General features: G+C 39.7%; 1 protein-coding gene across 1 annotated transcript in view; it reads left to right on the top strand.

Annotated features, from left to right (window-relative positions):
* Positions 1-18332, top strand: part of ZFPM2 (zinc finger protein, FOG family member 2) — a 348432-nt gene extending 330100 nt beyond the window's left edge. The window contains exons 5-7 of the mRNA XM_090282767.1: positions 8121-8327; positions 11478-11702; positions 14813-18332. Of these exons, the coding sequence (XP_090138893.1) occupies positions 8121-8327; positions 11478-11702; positions 14813-17304 (2924 nt within the window). The 3' untranslated portion in view covers positions 17305-18332. The remainder of the gene's footprint in view (positions 1-8120; positions 8328-11477; positions 11703-14812) is intronic.
* The last annotated feature ends 1941 nt before the right edge of the window (positions 18333-20273 follow it).

Below are 20273 nucleotides of genomic sequence, written 5' to 3'. Positions count from 1 at the left end.
AAAATATAATCAAGTTTGAACTATGACTTTATTTTTTATTATCAAAACTTGTAGTGCACTTCACTGCAGTTTTGACAGCAATTATGAGAAAAATTTATAAGCTTCCTGCTAGGAACCATATCTGTTTGTACAAGAACTTGGATCATAAACATTACTTTGAACAGCAAGTATATAGTTTTTTAAGAACATCAAGGTCTTTGTAGTTATTACTTTCTATGGAACCTTGAGTGCAATTGTCCTTCATTTGTGATGGGAGTGGTATGTGGCTATGGAGACTGGGGATAGTGACTGTGTTTGTAGGATTAAGAGACAAACAAAGAGAGACTCCTAAAGTAAACTTTACATTTGGAGAAAGCCAGGAAGTTATCAGCTGCTTCACAGTGCCCAGTGCCATTTGACAAACACTTCATGTCCATGAAGCAGGAATGGGAATTTTTTCCCCCTCCAGTTTGCACAATGAGGTCTTTCACAGTTTAGGGGGATGTGATATTATTGATCACTTCTAATAAGTTACATACCTTCAAAGTGATAACGAATTATGCATTGGAACACCAAATATAATTCACAAATTTACCAAGTTCCTCACTGGCTTATTCACTTGAAAGATGATGCTAAATCATTACGTCTTTCCTCTTTCTGGCTTTCTTCACCTTTTCACTCATTCCCATATTCTTCAAATACTAGGGGAAAGGAAGCATTCATAGCTGTTTTCAAATCTCCTTTCAAAGTTTCAAAGTGGACATCTCACTGCTGGATTTTTTTGAACATGTCTATAAGATATTTGACTGTGAAGAGACTTTTTTGTTCATAGTCTTACGTTTTCTACCCTATGCAAACCTAAAGATGGTTTGCCCTTATGCCAGTGATTTTTAGCTCTAGAGGCACATTAAGCCTTCTGGGGAGCTTCTAAAAATAATAATGAAGCCCATACTTCACTCCCAGGTCTTTTGATTTGATTGGTCTGGGGTGGGACCCAGAAATCAGTGTTGATTGGGAGCAGTCAAGATTGCCAATGATTAAGTAGAATTTCTATGCATTTTTAGGGTCCACCTGAACTTGCAGTTTAAATAAGGAATTGAGCAACTGCTGCATTCATGTTTAATATTATCAAATATAAAATGTTTCAAATAGTACTTGGCACTAAGTGTCGGTTGTTATCGGCGGCAGCGGCGGCGGTGGCAGCCGTCCGTCTTGAGAGACGATGGTGTAGCTTCTTAAGAGTCTATCTGCACCGCCGAGAATGGCTGTGCAGTCCGACTCGGGAGTGACACGGTATCTGTCTCCTCCCGTGTTGAATTGATATCTTGCGATGACGCTGGAGTGTCCTCTCCAGTGAAGCTGAAGCTACAGAGCCTGGGCAGGGTGATATGGAGGGTCTGCTATTGCCCATGCAGCAGACCCCCCCTCTCTTCGCAGCTGAAGGGTCCAAGGGAAAGACGGAGTCAATACAGCTTGGCTTCAGGTGCGCCGCAGGAGTTGCCGGTGTTGACTACAACGTCAAACCGCCTTAGGGACTCCGGCTCCGGATTTTCTGTTGGGGTTTACTCCCTTAGCCTTTCCCCTGAAGAGGTATGCCGCAAGGCAGCGGAGGTTTTTTGGAATCAGAGTTTTCCTTCTCTGATGTGCCCTGGCTGGAAGATCGAACAAGCGACACTTAGCTCGCAGGCCGACGCTCAATCCACTGAGCCAAACCAGCCAGGGTATTGTCGGTTGTTATAATTGTTTATTAATTGTGTTAAAAGATAACCTGGAATTACTTCCACATCACAAATACAGACATTGTTCTCTAGATTGTAACTATGAGTTCAAAAGCTATATCTAATTACTGTGTAATCTTCTTGACACTGTTTCAGAGAGTGAACCATCTTATTTCTGATTAAGAGATAAACTCAAGGTAAGGTGCATTGTAGTTAGTGGACATCACCAGATGGCGCTTGTGATTTGGGACACCTGGTTTTTCATACAGAATGCAGCGCCCAACTACCTCGTTCTAATCCCATGTCCCAAGTCCCCTTGTCTTCCTCCAATTTCCCTCTAGCTGTGTGACCCTGTATAACTTACTATCAGGCCCATGATCTTACAGCACATGGGAACCACTTATTGCATGTATGAGCATTACTATTATTAGCATGTTGTTTATAGAAACATTAAAAGATGCTTACAACTTAATGATAATAATCTAGAGGGTATCTATCCTAGGGCTGTCATTTTATATGATGTAGGTAAGTTGATTCTTCAGCATTACACAGTAACTAATAATTAATTCAGGATGAGAACTATAAGTGTCTTACCCCCCAATCAAATGCTCTTTCTGATTAATCTGCGCACTGAGGACAAATACATTTTCAGTGATTTGGGATGCCAGCTATGCCTCATAATTAACATGTCATCCCTTAAACCAAGATCATTTGCTTTGGAATGGCTATGCAAAGAAAGTTGTAAAGGTTTTATCAATTAAACATATGTGATATTGCCATGTATGTACTCAACACCTTTACATCATTCTATTTGTGTTTGTATCAATATATCATTAGTGTGGATTAGTGCACTGAAAACCCTTTTGGTTTAAATCTAGGGCATTAAGCATACTACTCATATGAAAGGCACAGAAAACATCATTTGGATTCATTAAATTTCATGTCCATAGTCCACTGGCACTCAGAAGACAGGCAGAAACCCAAATAACAGAGTAACCAGGAAGTCACAATTTTCAGATCTACACAAATTTACAAAATTTATTCAAATGGAAATGGTTAATGTGGTCAAATAAAGGAAACTCCATCTCAGCAGCCACTTCATTCCACTAGTGACCGAGCTTTCAAGAAGTAGTTTGTTCAAGTAGCTTTACTACAAAAACTGGGATAGGAGAAGACCTAACTCTTGTTTTGTTTTGAAACATCTCATATGAAAAACACTTCATAAAAGCTATATTCTCATCCTTACCTGTGGCTAAAAAAACTTGTACAAATATTCTAGGTACATGGTGGATGTATTTTAGTGAATAAATGACACTCATTTTTTTCCAATTTCTTTATTGTGCTAAACTATATGCAACATAAAATTTTCCACTTTAGCCATTTCACTGGCCTTAAGTACATTGTCATGCAAATATTACCCAACTTCAGAAATCTTTTCATCTTGCCAAACTGAAACTCTATACCCCATTAAGCAGTAACTCTACCATTTGCTCATTGAATTCATAAGTTTGCCTTTTCTTTCTGGTAAGATATCTTTGATTTAGCAGGGCATTTAGAAATGAGAATAATAGGCCCAATCAGACCAAACCAAAAGGATAATGGTTAACAATTATATAGCCTTTAATATATGTCAGGTGCTGTTCTTAAGTTTCCACATATATTAGCTTATTTAATCCTCATAATAACACCATAAATTCAGTTCTATTATCATCGTCCCCATTTCCAAGGGTGAGAAAACCGGTAAGTAGAATGCTTAGGTGACAAGTTCAAAGTCACATAGTGAGTGGCAGAGCCTAGATTTGCACCGCGGCAGTCTTGTTCCATTTCCATCTGTCCTCCAGATAGGATTACATCCTTCACAAGCAATCACATGTAGAATATTTTATTGTAACCAGTAATTGAAACTATGTGACAATACTTGGGATATCTCTCATTATAAATAACTCCATCAAATTGTATGCTCTACATTCACCACCTAAAAAACGTAGCCACACAGTTTCAAAGGGCCAGCCCATGATGTCTGTGGTGCCATTCTCTTGGTTCACCTCTAACTTTTCCAGATACGTGTTCTTTCTATCTTTAAATGGTTCCATGTCCTCTACCCACATCTTAACTGTTGAGATTCCCCAAATTTCAATCTTTCATGCTTTTCTTTTCACATCGTACTCTTCCTGGGTTACCACAATAACTAAAGACCATCACAGTCACTTAGAATATGCCGACGACTTCCCAAACATTATTTTTCTCCAGCCTTATGTCCCCTCCAAGTTCCAACTGCCTCCTAAATACATTCACCCAAAAGTCTCTCACACACCTCAGATGTTACATTTTCAGTGCAGAGTTCAGTATTTCCATGCATACACATACACATATGTATGTACAACACACATGCACATGCATACACCAGCTTTGGAGCTGTGCACACAGGAGTCTAAGTCATGATTTTGCCACTGACCATGCATGAGGCTTTGGAAAAGTTAGTTAACCTCCCCTAGCTTTAATTTTCTCAACTCTATAAAGTGAGGAAAATATTGCCTACTTCACCAAGTATTTGACAGGATCAAAGTAGATGAAGTATATGAACCACCAAGCCTACCTGGCCCAAAGTGCTCCTAACTGGTACCGGTTGTCTTCTTGTTGTCTTAACACCACTTGTTAATACGGCAGCATCACTGCCTCAGTCACAGCATCACCAGCATCCGGTTTCCAAAACCAGAAACTTTTGTGTCACTTTCAGCAGCTTCTTTTCTCTTACCCATCTCATGAAATCACCTCAGTCCTCTCTCCACCCTGTTCTCGGACATGGCCCTTTTCACCCACACACATTAAACTTCTCCCAGCTGAACTGGTGCCTCCCAGTAGCCCTTGTGGTAACATTTTCTACTTCTTCAGTTCAGTCTCTACCCTGAGACCTTTATTCGGGGTTGGGAGTAGGGGGAAGCCCGTGTCAAGAATTTGTTCATTCATTCACTCAAATAAAAATACACCATCTCCCCCATCACAAGCCAGATACAACTGTGTTTGTTACAGTCAAAGCTGTCTCGTCTTGCTCTAAACTCTTTGTGGGAGGAACTCCTGATTTGGTAGGTTTGTCAATTCCAGTGGCAAATGTTGCGACTCTCACCAGCGCGATTTCATGTTACCAGTGTGGTATCAACCAGCACACAAAGTTTCCAGCAGCGGAACATTCTGCTCTATGATCCCAGGCAGGGTGGCTCAAGCACACCACTGCTCCTAGCCCACGTTTCTCCCTGAGACCCCACGCACCAGGTTTGCTGGCCTCTGTGATGTGTCAGGCTCTTTCCTAATCCTGCACTCGATTCATGCTCCATGTTCTGCCGGTGGTGGTGTGCCTGGACTATACTCCTGCTCTCTTACCTCCATGCATGAGTCAATCAGGAAGTCACCTGGATGGCTTACCTGACTCGCCCAAGAAGTGTCAGTTCTTTGCTCCTCTCACATTTTCTTTAGCATTAAGAGACAACACCCGCCATGTGGTACTGTGATTTATCTGCTTGTTTGTGTGCATTTTAATTGTATAGCTGTGTGTGAAGCAATAGCACCCAGCTGGCACACAGCAGAGAGTTCAATGAATAACTGATGAATGAATGATTTGAAAGGTTCAAATCATTCATTTAAAAGACAACTGCTTTCCTTATCGTGTCTACACAGTACATTTTCATTCTAATTCAACCTTTAAAAAGATATGTTCTGACTAAACCATAAAAGGAGGTAAAGGGATAAAGGTAATAAAATGTGAAACATTATTTAGTATGTCTGAAACCACAGGTACGCATTACAACTACCAGGCTGTTGAATAACACAGAAAAATCATCCTTTGCTTACTCTGCTTTGCACTTCATATTGTGAAGATTATTTTATTTATTTTTCAGAGAAGGAAAACTCTGACTCCAAAAAACCTCCGCTGCCTTGCGGCATACCTCTTCAGGGGAAAGGCTAGGGGAGTAAACCCCGACAGAAAATCCGGAGCCGGAGTCCCTAAGGCGGTTTGACGTTGTAGTCAACACCGGCAACTCCTGCGGCGCACCTGAAGCCAAGCTGTATTGACTCCGTCTTTCCCTTGGACCCTTCAGCTGTGAAGAGAGGGGGGGTCTGCTGCATGGGCAACAGCAGACCCTCCATATCACCCTGCCCAGGCTCTGTAGCTTCAGCTTCACTGGAGAGGACACCCCAGCGTCATCGCAAGATGTCGATTCAACACGGGAGGAGACAGATACCGTGTCACTCCCGAGTCGGACTGCACAGCCATTCTCGGCGGTGCAGATAGACTCTTAAGAAGCTACACCATCGTCTCTCGAGACGGACGGCTGCCAACGACGACAACGATTTTATTTATTTTTTAGAGCTTTTTGCTTCCAAGTTCGAGCTCCAGTCTTGAATCATCCTTCTGTATAGCTCACTGCTGTGAAAAAGATTAGCTGTGAATGGTACTTCTCTAAAATCTCGATTTCTCCTGGATAACTGAATTCAAAACTTTCTTTTTGTGAAAAACAGCCAGAGCTGGACTTGACAATGATATAAGTTTATGAATAATGGTAATTATGGCTAATCATGCAAGTCATTCCGTTCCTCACTGATATGCAATGACTCGGAAAGACAAAGCTGTAAAAGAAACCTGAATGGGAGTGCCTTGCCTCGCCCTCCCACCTCTCTATTACACAGACTCACTTAATAAACTGTGTCCTGAGGAAGGATAAGGTGCAATCGATTACCTGTGGCTATAGCTGTAAATACTTTGGATCTGTATGTACGTCAGAGGAGCCGTAGCAGCAGATGGCAGAAGCCACGAGGGGAAGCGACACCAGCAGAAATGCCACCACTTAGCACATTGAGCATTCATTGATTCCACAACGGTGCTGCTTAGCTTCTCTAGTTGTAAATAAATAAATCAGTGCCAAAGTAGATCTGTTTTTCGACTTTGGTAAACTAGTATGTTTCAGATACATTAGAGTCAAAATGAAAAAGAAGTTTGTTTTCTAGTCTGTTAGTCTGTGTGTGTCTCACTTAGAACCTTTCACACAGATTTGACATCTGTAATCTTTGCTTCACTTTTTTGCAAACATATGTTGCCATGGATGGATGGTATTTTGTTTGTTTACCTTTAAAACACAATCAGCTGGTTTAATTAATTGTCTTAAGTTTCCTCTAAAACAACGCCCTGATCCTTCTCTGCAGCTCTGCCATATCATATGGTGTTGTTACCTTCTCCACCAGATTTTTACCACAAATTGTTTGAAAACTATAATCCCTTTGAGGGTGGAAAAAATGAAGTGCAGTTGAAAAGATAGTAATGCTGAAAGATAAACAAATCAATATTACATATCAGAATGGGTACAATTTTTTTCTTGCTTAATGAGTACAATATATAACCTTGCAATATGTACACAATGGGCGGGGGAGCTTTAGAACATATCAAGTATGCCACATTATTTCAGCCATAACTGTATAGGATACGTATCTAGGCCTGAGAGTGTAGATAACAAAATATAAGTGCTTTGCCTGTCTAAACATATTAAATAAACGAGCTTTCACTATCGCATCCCAATACATTAGAAGATGTACTTGCATAGTTAATTTTCTTTTTAATGCACCACACGTGATCATTTGAAGCGCAGAGCCAGAGTGTGTCTTAGTGTTTGAAGAAAGACTTCTTTTCATTTAAACAAATCTTTATTTAAATAAGCCTTTTTGAAAAGGATCTTTGGCATATCTTCTCTTCAGGAAGTTCAATCAGGGTAAACGGAGATAAAGAAGCCACATTATTAGGAACACTGTATAAGTAAAGATCACTGAGCCAAAAAAGAAAATAATGTCAGCAGACATAAAGAGCATAAAACTAACTAAATATTTTTTTAACTTTCTAGATTTTAGGAGCTTTTGTTTACTTGTCATGTAGTTTGGGGGCATCTGGTATTACTGTAATAAAGTATTTGGGGAAGACAGTGTGTGAGGGAGGGAAGGAGGAAGATAAAGGGAAATAACTTCTTACTTCCATAATGTACAGAAGGAGTAACTTCAAAGGCTTACCTGAAATAAATTTCTGCAGCTGGATCCCTACCATGCTTGTTCTTAGATGTGATACCATGTAATAGCCTGGTTAATGATTAAGGCAAGTCCAGAAGGCAAAGAATTGACAAAACTCTCTATAGATTATGTCTATACTTGGTTCTTAGTCTTTTCTTACTATTGGTCACTGAACAGTTCATTTAATGCAAGGAGCACAATTTTCCCCACGGGAGGGAAGGCAGGACAACTGTTGTCTTGATCAAACACTTCACCCCAGTATAAACTGATGTGAAAAACATGAGAAGGTTCTATTGATATCAATCTAATGTACAGCAAGCTCAAGCATTCTATGTCAATTCTATCTTACTCTTTCTTTTTTTTTTTCCTTCTTAATAGGAGGTCAGCTTTGGTGCACAACTACGAAGGTCATCTCTGAGGGTGAAGAGCTAATTGCCTTTGTGGTGGATTTTGACTCAAGGCTACAAGCTGCTAGTCAGATGAGTCTTACGGAAGGGATGTACCCTGCTCGCCTGCTGGACTCAATTCAGCTGCTTCCTCAGCAAGCTGCCATGGCTTCTATTTTGCCTACAGCTATTGTCAATAGTAAGTGCTGAGTGCAATAGCCCAGTACAATAGCTTTGTAGTGGTGATGGTATTTATGGGTGAGAGAAAAAATTGTCTACTGACAGGCAGCCAGGGACAGACTTTTTTCTCTAGTGTTGTGATTTCAGTTTATCTCCTGAGTGTGTATGTGTGTGTGTGTGTGTGTGTGTACGTGTGCGCGCGCGCGCGCGTGTGTGTGTGTGTGTGTTTGCTTCCCATTCATTTGAGGTTGGATTCCTGAATCCATGTCACACATACAGCTGACATTCTAAACCGCTTAAACAACATTCAAGACTATTTAGCTATAAGAAGCCCAGCAGCTTTCTTGATGCTCTTATAGTAGCATGATTTTGGTATTCTTTAAGGGCAACAGTTTAAAACTTAGACAAAGAATGCAAATCAAATTTTGATTTGATATATTGATGAAGAGGAAGTTTAGCCTGGATAAATCAAGGCATTACCTAATACAAAGAAAAAGATAACAATAGAAAGAGAAATACATATAAGCTTAGAATACTTTATATGGAGAATTTTTAAATATGCCCTGGAAAATACCCTTTTATATTTTGTTAAAATGACTATTGAACTTAGGTTGTAGTCCTTGAACACACAAAATGACATTTCATGTGACAGAAAATCAGTGATCTAGGAATCTAAAGATCTGAGTTATACACTCAGCTCTGCTTTTATCTAGTTCTGTGAGAAAACATGAGTAGCAGTTATATCGCAAGAGAAGAATAGATTCTAAAGCTAGTAGGTAAGTGAAATATTACATTTAGTCAAAAATGTCCTTGAAAATCCCTGCGACTCTGAATGATGCAGAAGAGAAACCTAGAGACTGCAATGTTGTCTTGATATTAATATATATATATATATATTCAACAATAATTATGTTCTTTCTGTAACAGCATCCTTTAGAATAAAGAAATTCTCAAGTGTATCTGGAATTAGTCTGCATCCAACCAGTGGATTCAGTGGACTCAACCCAACCTACTAGTTATTTTCTTTAAGATTGCTACTTTGATTCAGATAGTAAGGAATGTGAAATAACAGAGACCCAACTAGAACTTGAGGCAAAAAGGTTTGTTCTCAAGGACACTAGGAGTAGCTTATATTATTGTGATGCTCCAATGTGTAAATGTGAATTCTAATTATACTTTGCTTCTGTAGCAAGGTAACTATTAATCCCAAATAAATCAGCATAGATGCATACAGCCTTTGCTCTCACTCTGAAATTAGCTAATAAATTAAATGCATCCTACTTACATGGACACTTTATTAAACAATGTGGTCCTCTGAATAGTATAAATGTAACTCACTTGGTGGGAGGAGTTAAATAATAGACAGTGGTAGCATATAATTTTGTATGTGATTTTAATTTGAAATTCTATATTGCACTTGCTGTCCTTACTTCTTATTCACTAGGATTTAGTCCTTAGTTTTCTCCTTATCTCTTCAATACCATCTCGACTTCACTATTATGGATTTCACCAACTACGCAATTCACAAGTCGCAAATCAGCTGTTTCTATCACATGAAGTGTGACAACCTTTGTTGCCACCTTTCACATGTTCCTCTGTATTTCTTACCAGAATTTCAAATCCTACATACATAATGTGATCATATACCCCTGTGTGCCTGGATTAGTTCCAATGTATAGTGTAATCTGGCATCCCTCTGATTGGTGCCCCCTTTCACTACAAAAGTGCCAGGTTTGCTCAATACAGGGATAGTTTTTGTCCTCCAATATGTGCTGTAGCCTTAACTCAGCACCACGCTATCATCTGTTCCTGTAGAAACAAATGGAGCAGAAATGGGAACTAAGGAGATACCTTGCCCTCTGCCCTAACTTCTAATTGCCAAGCAATGACTTTTCTCCCTCTCTGCCTGCCTTGCCACTGAGGCATCTGGAAGCATTAACACTTGGTTCCAATCCCAGTTCACCCATTTACGTGATCTTGAGCAAGTTACTCAATCTCAGTTTCCTCACCTATAAATCAATGAAGGGGAAAACCACACACATGGAGAAATTTTCTATGAGTGAATACATGAAAATACATATCATAACATGACCTATTAAGTATTACATGGCTTTAGCTACAACACAAACTGTCATATTTCACTTAGATTACTGCAATTACCTCCTTCCAGTCATAAGTCTGCCTTCCAAATTCACTACCTTCAAGATTCAACTCTTATGATTCTATAATATCTGCTTTCATCAGTCTCTTGCTTAAAATGACTCAGTGATTCTCCATAACCATTGAGATAAAACCTAAACTTCTTAAGAGATCTTACAGGGTCTTTGTTAGTGTGCCACCGCCTTCTACAACCTCATCTCTTCTGGCTCCATCATGCCCTTGGCCTGAGCTATACAGCCTGCCAGCCTTCACCCAGGCTCTCTCTCAGGCTACCTTGGCTTTCCCCTGGGCTGTCCTCTTTGTCAGAAAGACCCATCCCTCTTCTTCACCTGACTGATTGCATCCTTCACAACTCAGCTAAGGCTCATCGTCTTGCCTCTAAATCCTATTGACCTTCTCCTCTGTCCAGCAGATGAGTTCTCTCATAGCCCAGTGTCTGGTTCCCATGCCTAACACTCCCTTCAGGAACATCCTTCATAATGGTCATCATGTGCTGATTACAATTTTCACCTGATCCTTTGTTCATCAACCCCAGGAAACCCTAAGCTCCTTAATGACACCCAGCCCACCGTAAAGTCTAGCACATCGTAGGCACTCTGTAGTTAATTTATTAAATGAAAAAATGATGTCAGGGATTGACATCAGGGCTAACTATAGTTCAGCCATTAGATACTTACATTTTAATCAGAGAAACCAATTCACACCTTTTTTATAAATGCATAATTTCTAAACCATCAATACAATTTCAACAAATTAAAATGAATCTCTTATGTTTTTATTGAGTGTTGGCGTCTTCTAAGGTACCTCTTTCTAAAGCATCTGTGGGAAGGTAAATTGCATTGAGTTCTTAGTCCTATTCTGTGGAACAACATTCACAACTGCACTCATCACTCACTGTCTGATTGCCTAATTCAGAACCTGAGAGCAGTCTCTGAGACAAATTGAACCAAATGCTGCTTAACCCCCAAAATGAGCAGCAACTAATGTGTCCACGTGTTTTTGTCTACAGAGGATATATTCCCTTGCAAGTCCTGTGGCATCTGGTATCGGAGTGAGCGGAATCTGCAAGCCCACTTGATGTACTATTGCAGTGGGAGGCAAAGGGAAGCTGCTCCAGTATCAGAAGAAAATGAAGACTGTGCTCCTCAGATTTCCAGCTTGTGTCCCTTCCCGCAATGCACCAAGAGTTTCTCAAATGCCCGAGCTCTAGAAATGCACCTGAATTCACACAGTGGTAAGTGCCTCACATCTTTCCTCTTTTGCTTCAGGAGACCCTATTCTTTCTCTACATACGTATTTTTATACATACATGCATACATACATACATCTATAAATATATCTATGAGTAAAATCAAAGTCTAACCAGCTGGTTATGTCACTTATAGTCTACTCAAAGGACTTGGATTGGAATTCTTTTCTAACATCTACTGTCCTCATACTATAGGCAAAATCACTCTTTTTTTTTTAACTGAAGTAAAACAGCATCATTTTGGTAAGTCTCAATACTCTTTGTATATTGTCATTAATATTCATTGATTTAAGTGTCAAGTGGTCTTTGCAAACTGACTATACTGTTTCCCACATGGCAGGAAAAAATTAGTAGGTACATAAAAATAAGTATTTGCTGAATTGGAATAAAGCTGTTATTTTGCTACAGCCAATTAAAATTACACTTGAGAGAAATTAACTTTTAAATATGGATCTATAAAATGCTTTTGACTTCCAGAGCATGCATCATAACAGCTTAGTTGATTTTTATGACATAAAATCACTTTTAGTCTTATGCTTTAAAACTCCTTAAGAAAAATTAAGCTGAAAAACAAAAAAAAAATTTTAAGCCTGCTCTTAACAGCAAGGTGGCAACTATTCCCATTTATCTTGGAATTGTATACCCAGTTGGTGTTAGTATCATCACATGGTATTCTAATTCCCCTATTTTTAAAATTAAAGCTAATTAAATTAACAAAATTATACTAACTTTAGATATTTATAGGAACATTCTTGGATAGAGCAAACCAAGTTTTGGGAATCACAGTTCTTCAGTACCTATAATACAAAACTTGTAGGCTTTTTCTGCGTGACTTTCTTCACTATTTTTGCTTGGGTTGAATAAATAAAAAACTGAAATTGGTGCTGAGTTTTAAAAAAACACAAGTTCCAACTTCCAGTGGTCCAGTACAGTACAAGCTTTTGTCTTTTAACCTATAGAAATTGTTGGTTTCCTTTCTACTCATTCTCTTCCCTTTCCCTACAAATGGGCTATCTTTATGTAGGTGATAAAGCAGGGGAAGCAGAAACAGCTTGGTTGTCTCACATGGTGGGTAAAGTCTTGTACAAAACAAAATTAGAGCTGGAGGATCTTTTCAGATTAATAGAAAAACGATTATTGGATTAGTTAAGGAGAAAAAGAGAGGAATAAGAAGTCCTTCTTATAGCTATAGGACTGAGTTTTCTCTGCTGTGTTTTCAGCTTATAAATATAAAAATCAGTTGTCATTTTAGTCTAGAGGGCAGAGAGGATGAGTCAAGCCTGTTTTAACCATAAACCAACAAATGGGAACTAGAGTTAACCTTAGGAAGTAAAAGTGTCTAAATTCCAAATCCTATTTGTTAGGGGATGGGGAATCCCCTCCTCCACCATCAAGCAATTATCTGGAAACCAACTGTGTGTGTTGCACTTCAACTCAATTCTGACACTATCTACCCAAAGATAGCATCAGACCCCGCATATTAAGAACTCAAGGCTGCTCCATCCCAGTTCAGATGTCAATTTCAAGTCCAGATTGTTACCTGTGCTTCTGACCAACTGGTGGCTATAAATCGGAGGTCGCCAAGACCCTTTCCTGGGGTTTGATTAATTTGTTCGAGTGGCTCACAGAACTCAGGAAACCCGTTTACTCACTAGATCACCAGTTTATTATTAAAGGACATAACTCTGGAACAGACAGAATAGATGCACAAGGCAGGGAATGGGGAAGGATGAGGAGCTTCCATATGTGCTCAGAGTATGCTATTCTCCCCTAATCCAGGCATGTTCACCAACCCTGGGGCTCTTTGAACCCCCTGTCCTTCTAGTTTTTTTATGAAGGTTTCATTACATAGACATGATTAATTAAATCATTGGCCATTGGCAATTGAGCTTATTCTTTAGCCCCTCTACCCTCTCTCAGGAGGCTGGGGGTTGGGGGAAGAGTAAAAGTTTCAACCCTTTAGTCACAGGATTCCTTTTCCAGGCAACAAGCCTCCCATCCTTAGGTTACCTAGGGCAGGGGTCCCCAACTCCTGGCGTGGACCAGTACATGGCCTGTTAGGAACCAAGCCATGAGTGAAACTTGCCTGAACTCCACCTCCTCTCTCCTCCCTATTCCTTCCACAGGCAGTGAACTCCGTGCCCTGCCTCCTGTGCGTGCCCATCACCCCTACCCCCATCTTCCAGGAAACAGGTCCCTGGTACCAAAAAGGTTGGGGGCTGCTGACCTAGGGGCTTTCCAGAGGCCACCTCATTAACATAAAAAAAGACACCTTGTTCACTGTTATTGCAAAAAACTGCAGGGATTTTAGGAGCTGTGAGCCAGGAACCCTGGACAAGTGCCAAATCTATATTTCTTAAAAATCACATTATTGCAGTGAGGTTTAATGACCAGTCATTGGTAATATTCAAAATAGTTAATAACTGACTAGAAACAGGCTATGGTGGTCAGTCAGCATGGATGTTGGTCTGAAATGACTGTATTAGTTTAGCGGTGTTTACCAGCTGAATATCAGCCCTGGGGAGAGAGAAACCATGGTCAGCAAAACCAATGAATAAAAATCTAGATTTGTATCAAAGATAAATTAGGTTATCAATTACTTTACAAAATGGTTTGAATTCTTTTGAATGAAGACCTAATCTAGAGCAGTGAGAGTTGTCTGATTTGCACACAGGATGGCAATATCTACTCTAATGAATGCCTGTTCTTCTTAAGGTAGAACATAGTATTGCCGTAAAAAGTTATGGAATTAGAAATTATAAATATGAGGTTTAGTAATGGCTCCATTATTGACTAGCTTTATTTTCATAATCAATTACCTCAGCATCTTTGAAATTGTTTCTGGCCTGTAAAATGGAGACAGTGATTCAATAATACACATGAAAATGATTTGGAAACTATGAAGTACCATCACTATTATCACACATGGTAAAAAGATGTCACAAGAAAAAAGTTAACATCACAAATGAGATTCTGAAATAGTATTTCAATTCATTCCAGTTGTATTGAAGATATTAGATCATTAGTAAAGGTTCATATTATTACAAAACCAACACATGAGGTTCTCAGTATTCTTATTTTGTATGTCTCTCCAGGAGTGAAGATGGAAGAATTCCTCCCTGCCGGTGCTAGTCTCAAATGCACCGTCTGTAGCTACAATGCTGATTCTGTGATCAACTTCCACCAACACCTGTTCTCCCATCTCACTCAAGCTGCCTTCCGATGCAATCACTGCCACTTCGGCTTCCAGACTCAGAGGGAGTTATTGCAGCACCAGGAGCTCCACGTCCCCGGAGGCAAACTCCCCAGAGAAAGTGACGCGGAACACTCTCCAAGTGGTACTGAAGACAGCTTGCAGCCAGCCACAGACTTGTTGACCAGAAGCGAACTCCCTCAGAGCCAAAAGGCCATGCAGACTAAAGATGCAAGCTCTGACACAGAGCTGGATAAGTGTGAGAAAAAGACTCAGCTCTTTCTCACTAACCAGAGACCAGAGATACAGCCCACGGCGAACAAACAAAGTTTTTCTTACACGAAAATAAAGTCTGAACCCTCTAGTCCAAGACTTGCTTCATCTCCAGTCCAGCCCAATATTGGGCCTTCTTTCCCTGTGGGTCCTTTTCTCTCTCAGTTTGCTTTTCCCCAAGACATCACTATGGTCCCTCAAGCTTCAGAGATCTTAGCCAAGATGTCTGAGCTGGTACACCGGCGTCTGAGACATGGAAGCAGTAGCTACCCTCCCGTGATTTACAGCCCCTTGATGCCCAAGGGGGCGACTTGTTTTGAGTGTAACATAACATTCAATAATTTGGATAATTATCTAGTGCACAAAAAACATTATTGCAGCAGCCGATGGCAGCAGATGGCCAAGTCCCCAGAGTTTCCGGGCGTTTCAGAAAAGATGCCTGAGGCTGTGAGTCCCAACACTGGCCAATCTTCCATAAACCTTCTCAACCCAGCCGCTCATTCTGCTGATGCTGAGAATCCACTGCTTCAAACATCCTGTATCAATTCTTCCACTGTTTTAGATTTAATTGGGCCAAATGGGAAGAGCCACGACAAGGACTTCTCCACTCAAGCTAAGAAGCTCTCCACCTCCAGCAGCAATGATGATAAAATTAATGGAAAAACTGTTGATGTGAAAAATCCCAGTGTCCCCTTAGTGGATGGGGAAAGTGACCCAAGTAAGACTACCTGTGAAGCTTGCAACATTACCTTCAGCCGGCATGAAACATACATGGTCCACAAACAGTACTATTGTGCTACACGCCACGACCCGCCACTCAAGAGGTCTGCTTCCAGCAAAGTGCCTGCCATGCAGAGAACCATGCGCACACGCAAGCGAAGGAAGATGTATGAGATGTGCCTACCTGAACAGGAACAAAGGCCTCCATTGGTCCAACAGCGATTTCTTGATGTAGCCAACCTCAGCAGTCCTTGTACCTCCACTCAAGAACCCACCGAAGGGCTAGGAGAGTGCTACCACCCAAGATGTGACATCTTCCCAGGAATTGTCTCAAAGCACTTGGAAACTTCTCTGACGATCAACAAGTGTGTTCCGGTTTCCAAATGTGACACTACTCATTCCAGTGTTTCCTGCCTAGAGATGGACGTGCCAATAGATCTCAGCAAAAAGTGTTTATCCCAGTCTGAGCGGACGACCACATCTCCCAAAAGGCTGCTGGACTATCATGAATGCACTGTGTGCAAGATCAGTTTCAATAAGGTAGAAAACTACCTGGCCCACAAGCAGAATTTCTGTCCGGTCACTGCGCATCAGCGTAATGACCTGGGTCAACTCGAAAGCAAAGTATTTCCAAATCCAGAAAGTGAACGCAACAGCCCTGATGTCAGCTATGAGAGAGGCATAATAAAATGTGAGAAAAATGGGAACCTGAAGCAGCCTTCCCCCAATGGAAACTTATTTTCATCACACTTAGCTACCCTGCAAGGCCTGAAAGTCTTCAGTGAAGCTGCTCAGCTCATCGCTACAAAAGAAGAAAACAAACATTTGTTTCTTCCACAATGCCTTTACCCTGGAGCAATAAAGAAGGCAAAAGGAGCCGACCAGCTGTCTCCGTACTATGGAATAAAGACAAGTGATTATATTTCTGGTTCTCTTGTCATCCATAATGCTGATGTAGAGCAAAGCACAAATACGGAAAATGAATCTCCTAAAGGCCAGGTTTCCTCAAATGGGTGTGCTGTGCCGAAGAAGGATTCCCTGCCTTTGTTGCCCAAAAACAGAGGCATGGTAATAGTTAATGGTGGACTGAAGCAAGATGAGAGACCTGCCACCAACCCACAGCAAGAGAACATTTCCCAGAATCCTCAGCATGAAGATGGCCACAAATCTCCCTCTTGGATCTCTGAGAACCCAATAGCCACAAATGAGAACGTCTCACCGGGAATTCCCTCTGCAGAGGAACAATTGTCTAGTATAGCAAAAGGTGTGAACGGCTCCACCCAGGCTCCAACCAGTGGGAAATACTGCCGGCTGTGTGATATCCAGTTCAACAACCTCTCAAACTTTATAACCCACAAGAAGTTTTATTGCTCATCACATGCAGCAGAACACGTCAAATGAAATAACTAACTAAATAAACATCCGTCACCTTTGGTACCAGTCTTTAGTATGTTGTTCTACCCAGTCCAGAAAAAACAAAAACAAAAACAAAAGCTGTTTGAATTATATCTGGGCAATCAGGAGATACGTCATTATGGCTGAGTTGAAGACTTAAGGTGTAATTTCATTACAGTCCATTAGTAAAGTGTATTATTGGTGCCATTTTCAAAACAAATTAATTTATTTTACCAGCAGTATTCATAGCTGTGGTTATGTTATTTTTTATTTAAAAAACTTTATATTAAAGTCATTTGTAATGTTATTGTATAGTTATCGTGTAGCACATATGGTTTGCACTGTATAGTAGCTTTTAAAGAAACTAGTCACAAACAATACAGAAAAGCATTTTAGAAATAGCTTCAAAAGCACTTGTGTATCTTGATTTCTTCTTATATGCTGTTGCAGATACACGTATATGCTAAAATATAACTTGCAAAGATGTTCTAAGTACACATGCTATAAGTTCGCCTTAAGATTTCAATTCTTGGATAATCAGGCTCCATTTGCACTTTATATTTTAGCAAATACAGTCTCTTAGTCACTAGGCTTTGCATTTGTATGTAGCTGTATGTTTCTGTCCATTTTCTTAATCTTAAACATGTATGTTAAATGAAGATGGCAATTTTTTTCTTGTATAGTACTTGTATTTTCTTTCGCTGATGCAGCTCTGTCTCAATTTTTAAACCTTTGCTGTTAAATGCAATACTTTATAAAGAATGAACAAAATTACTGGAAGCAGTATTGTAAGTAAATGAGGTAGTATTAATCAGTTTTATCTTTTGAAAGGCACAGTCTAAATCGAAACCCTGAACTCAATGCTGCAAGTATGAATTTAATTCATATATAAGATCTATTTAAATATAAGAGTAGCAATACTGCACCTGGTGATCACAAAGATAATGTTCTACTTCTGATAGAAATAATTTCTCAACAAATGTTGTTACTATGCATGTATATGGATGGAATAAAATTCCAGATTGTTGGAGACATTTTGCATACTTTTTTTCTTTAAAATATAAAAGAACCCTATATATGATGAGAAAAGATTCAAAGCAGCATTAATAGCTGTAATAACATGGTGTCAAACCAATACAGCAACAGAGTGTTCTTTATATGTACCTAATTAATATAACTTATTATATTAAAATGAACTGGAGACTCCAGGCTATGGAACTAAAGAAGTTCTTTATTGTAACTATATATAGTAAGTACTATTTTTCTGTTTTGTATCCCCCACCAATAGTAGAGCACACACACACACACACACACACACCCCAATTCCATGAGTGTCTGAAAGGGTTACAAAGCCTATGCATAAGAATTGGCATAAATGTTGATCAAATGCCCTCAACTTTTAGATAGACTTTACCAGAGAAAGAGGTTTACATTTTGAGAAAGGGTATGGTAAAGCAACACGGATGAGTAAAGATGCAAAGATTTCATGCTTGCAATTTCTAAAAGACTAGATTTCACACATCTCATAGTACATTCGAAGGGTTTGCATGTTGAGGGGGACTGGAGAGCACTGTGGTCATGGAGGATCTGATGGGCTCCTCGGAAGGGTTGAGACGTGAATCAGTAGGCAAGATGACACCGTTGCAAATCAAAGACAGACTGCAGTCTGCCATGATTTTAGAAACAGCCTGGTCTGGAAAGGCAATTGCTTCTCTTGTGCCCGAGAAGCACTGTTTGCATATACGTTGTGATGCACCATTATTTGTCTGTATTGGATTTGGTAACAGAATGAACATCAGATGCTAGCCCATAATATATAAACACTGTGATGAAACATTAAAAAAAAAAAATCCTGTGTTGTCAAGGACATTTCTCCAGTCGCTTATTGAGAATAACTTTTTAAATATAAAATCTTGACCTTAACTGATGTTTTTCATTTTGGGTGGCTAATTAAAGAGGTGAACAGAATTGATATGCTTAATAGAGTTTTGTAGGAATCTCTTCAAGTTTCAGGTCCTTGGGGATCCACAGGAATGTTCATAAAGATCTGCCCAGTTCTTAGATGGGAACTGGCAAGCAAGCCTGGAGTGTTCTTAACAGAATTTTCTTTCTCAATCTCTTCTTTTTTTTTAATTGAATTTTATTGGGTTAACATTGGTTGATAAAATTACAATGGCACCTTGGTTCCTGAAATTAATTCATTTCAGAAAACTGTTCGAGAAGCAATTTGTTTGAAAACCAAATCTCCTTAGTTTTTTTGCCTCAGCGGCGTGTGATTGATTATATAGTTATCAGCATGAAAGGGTTGTTGGGTAGAGAATAGAGACCCAAAGTTTTGTTAGACAACTGAGACTTTTTTTTTTTTTCATGAACAAATTGTTAGAGAACCGAATTGAGAACCAAGATGTTTGAGAACTGAGCTTTGACTGTATATAGGTTTCAGATGTACACTTCCATAACACATCATCTGTATATTGTATTGTGTCTTCACCGCTCCAAGTCAAGTCTCCTTCCATCACCATTTGTCCCTCAATACCCTCCTCCACCTTCCCCTACCCCTCTTTCCTTCTGACAATCACCATGCTATTCTGTGTCTATGAGTTGTTAGGGTTTTTTGTTTGTATTTTGTTTAGCTTAATTCCTGCACCTTCTCCCAATCTCTTCTTTTTCTTCTTTCTTTAAAAAAAAAAAAAAAGAAAAGAAAATCAGCCAATCAACATATCTTTGTTGATCACCTAGGGTGTTTTACCCACTATTCTGGGAATGAAGGCAAAGAGGTATAATGCATGATTGATTTTTAAAGGAGTTTGTAATCTGTCTCAAGTTAGTGCTTCTCAACCCTATTCCCTTGCTACAACCACCTAAGCAACATTTTCTAAATGCCAATGTATATGTGCTTTTGGTACATGGGGCCTCATACTAGATAAATTAAAGAAAATTTCTGTATGTGGGTTCTGGGAACCAGTATCTTTTAA

The sequence above is a fragment of the Furipterus horrens genome, unplaced genomic scaffold (assembly GCF_987537825.1).
Source record: "Furipterus horrens unplaced genomic scaffold, mFurHor1.1.pri manual_scaffold_7, whole genome shotgun sequence".
Classification (NCBI taxonomy): Eukaryota; Metazoa; Chordata; class Mammalia; order Chiroptera; family Furipteridae; genus Furipterus; species Furipterus horrens.
This window is presented reverse-complemented; position numbering and strand designations above follow the sequence as displayed.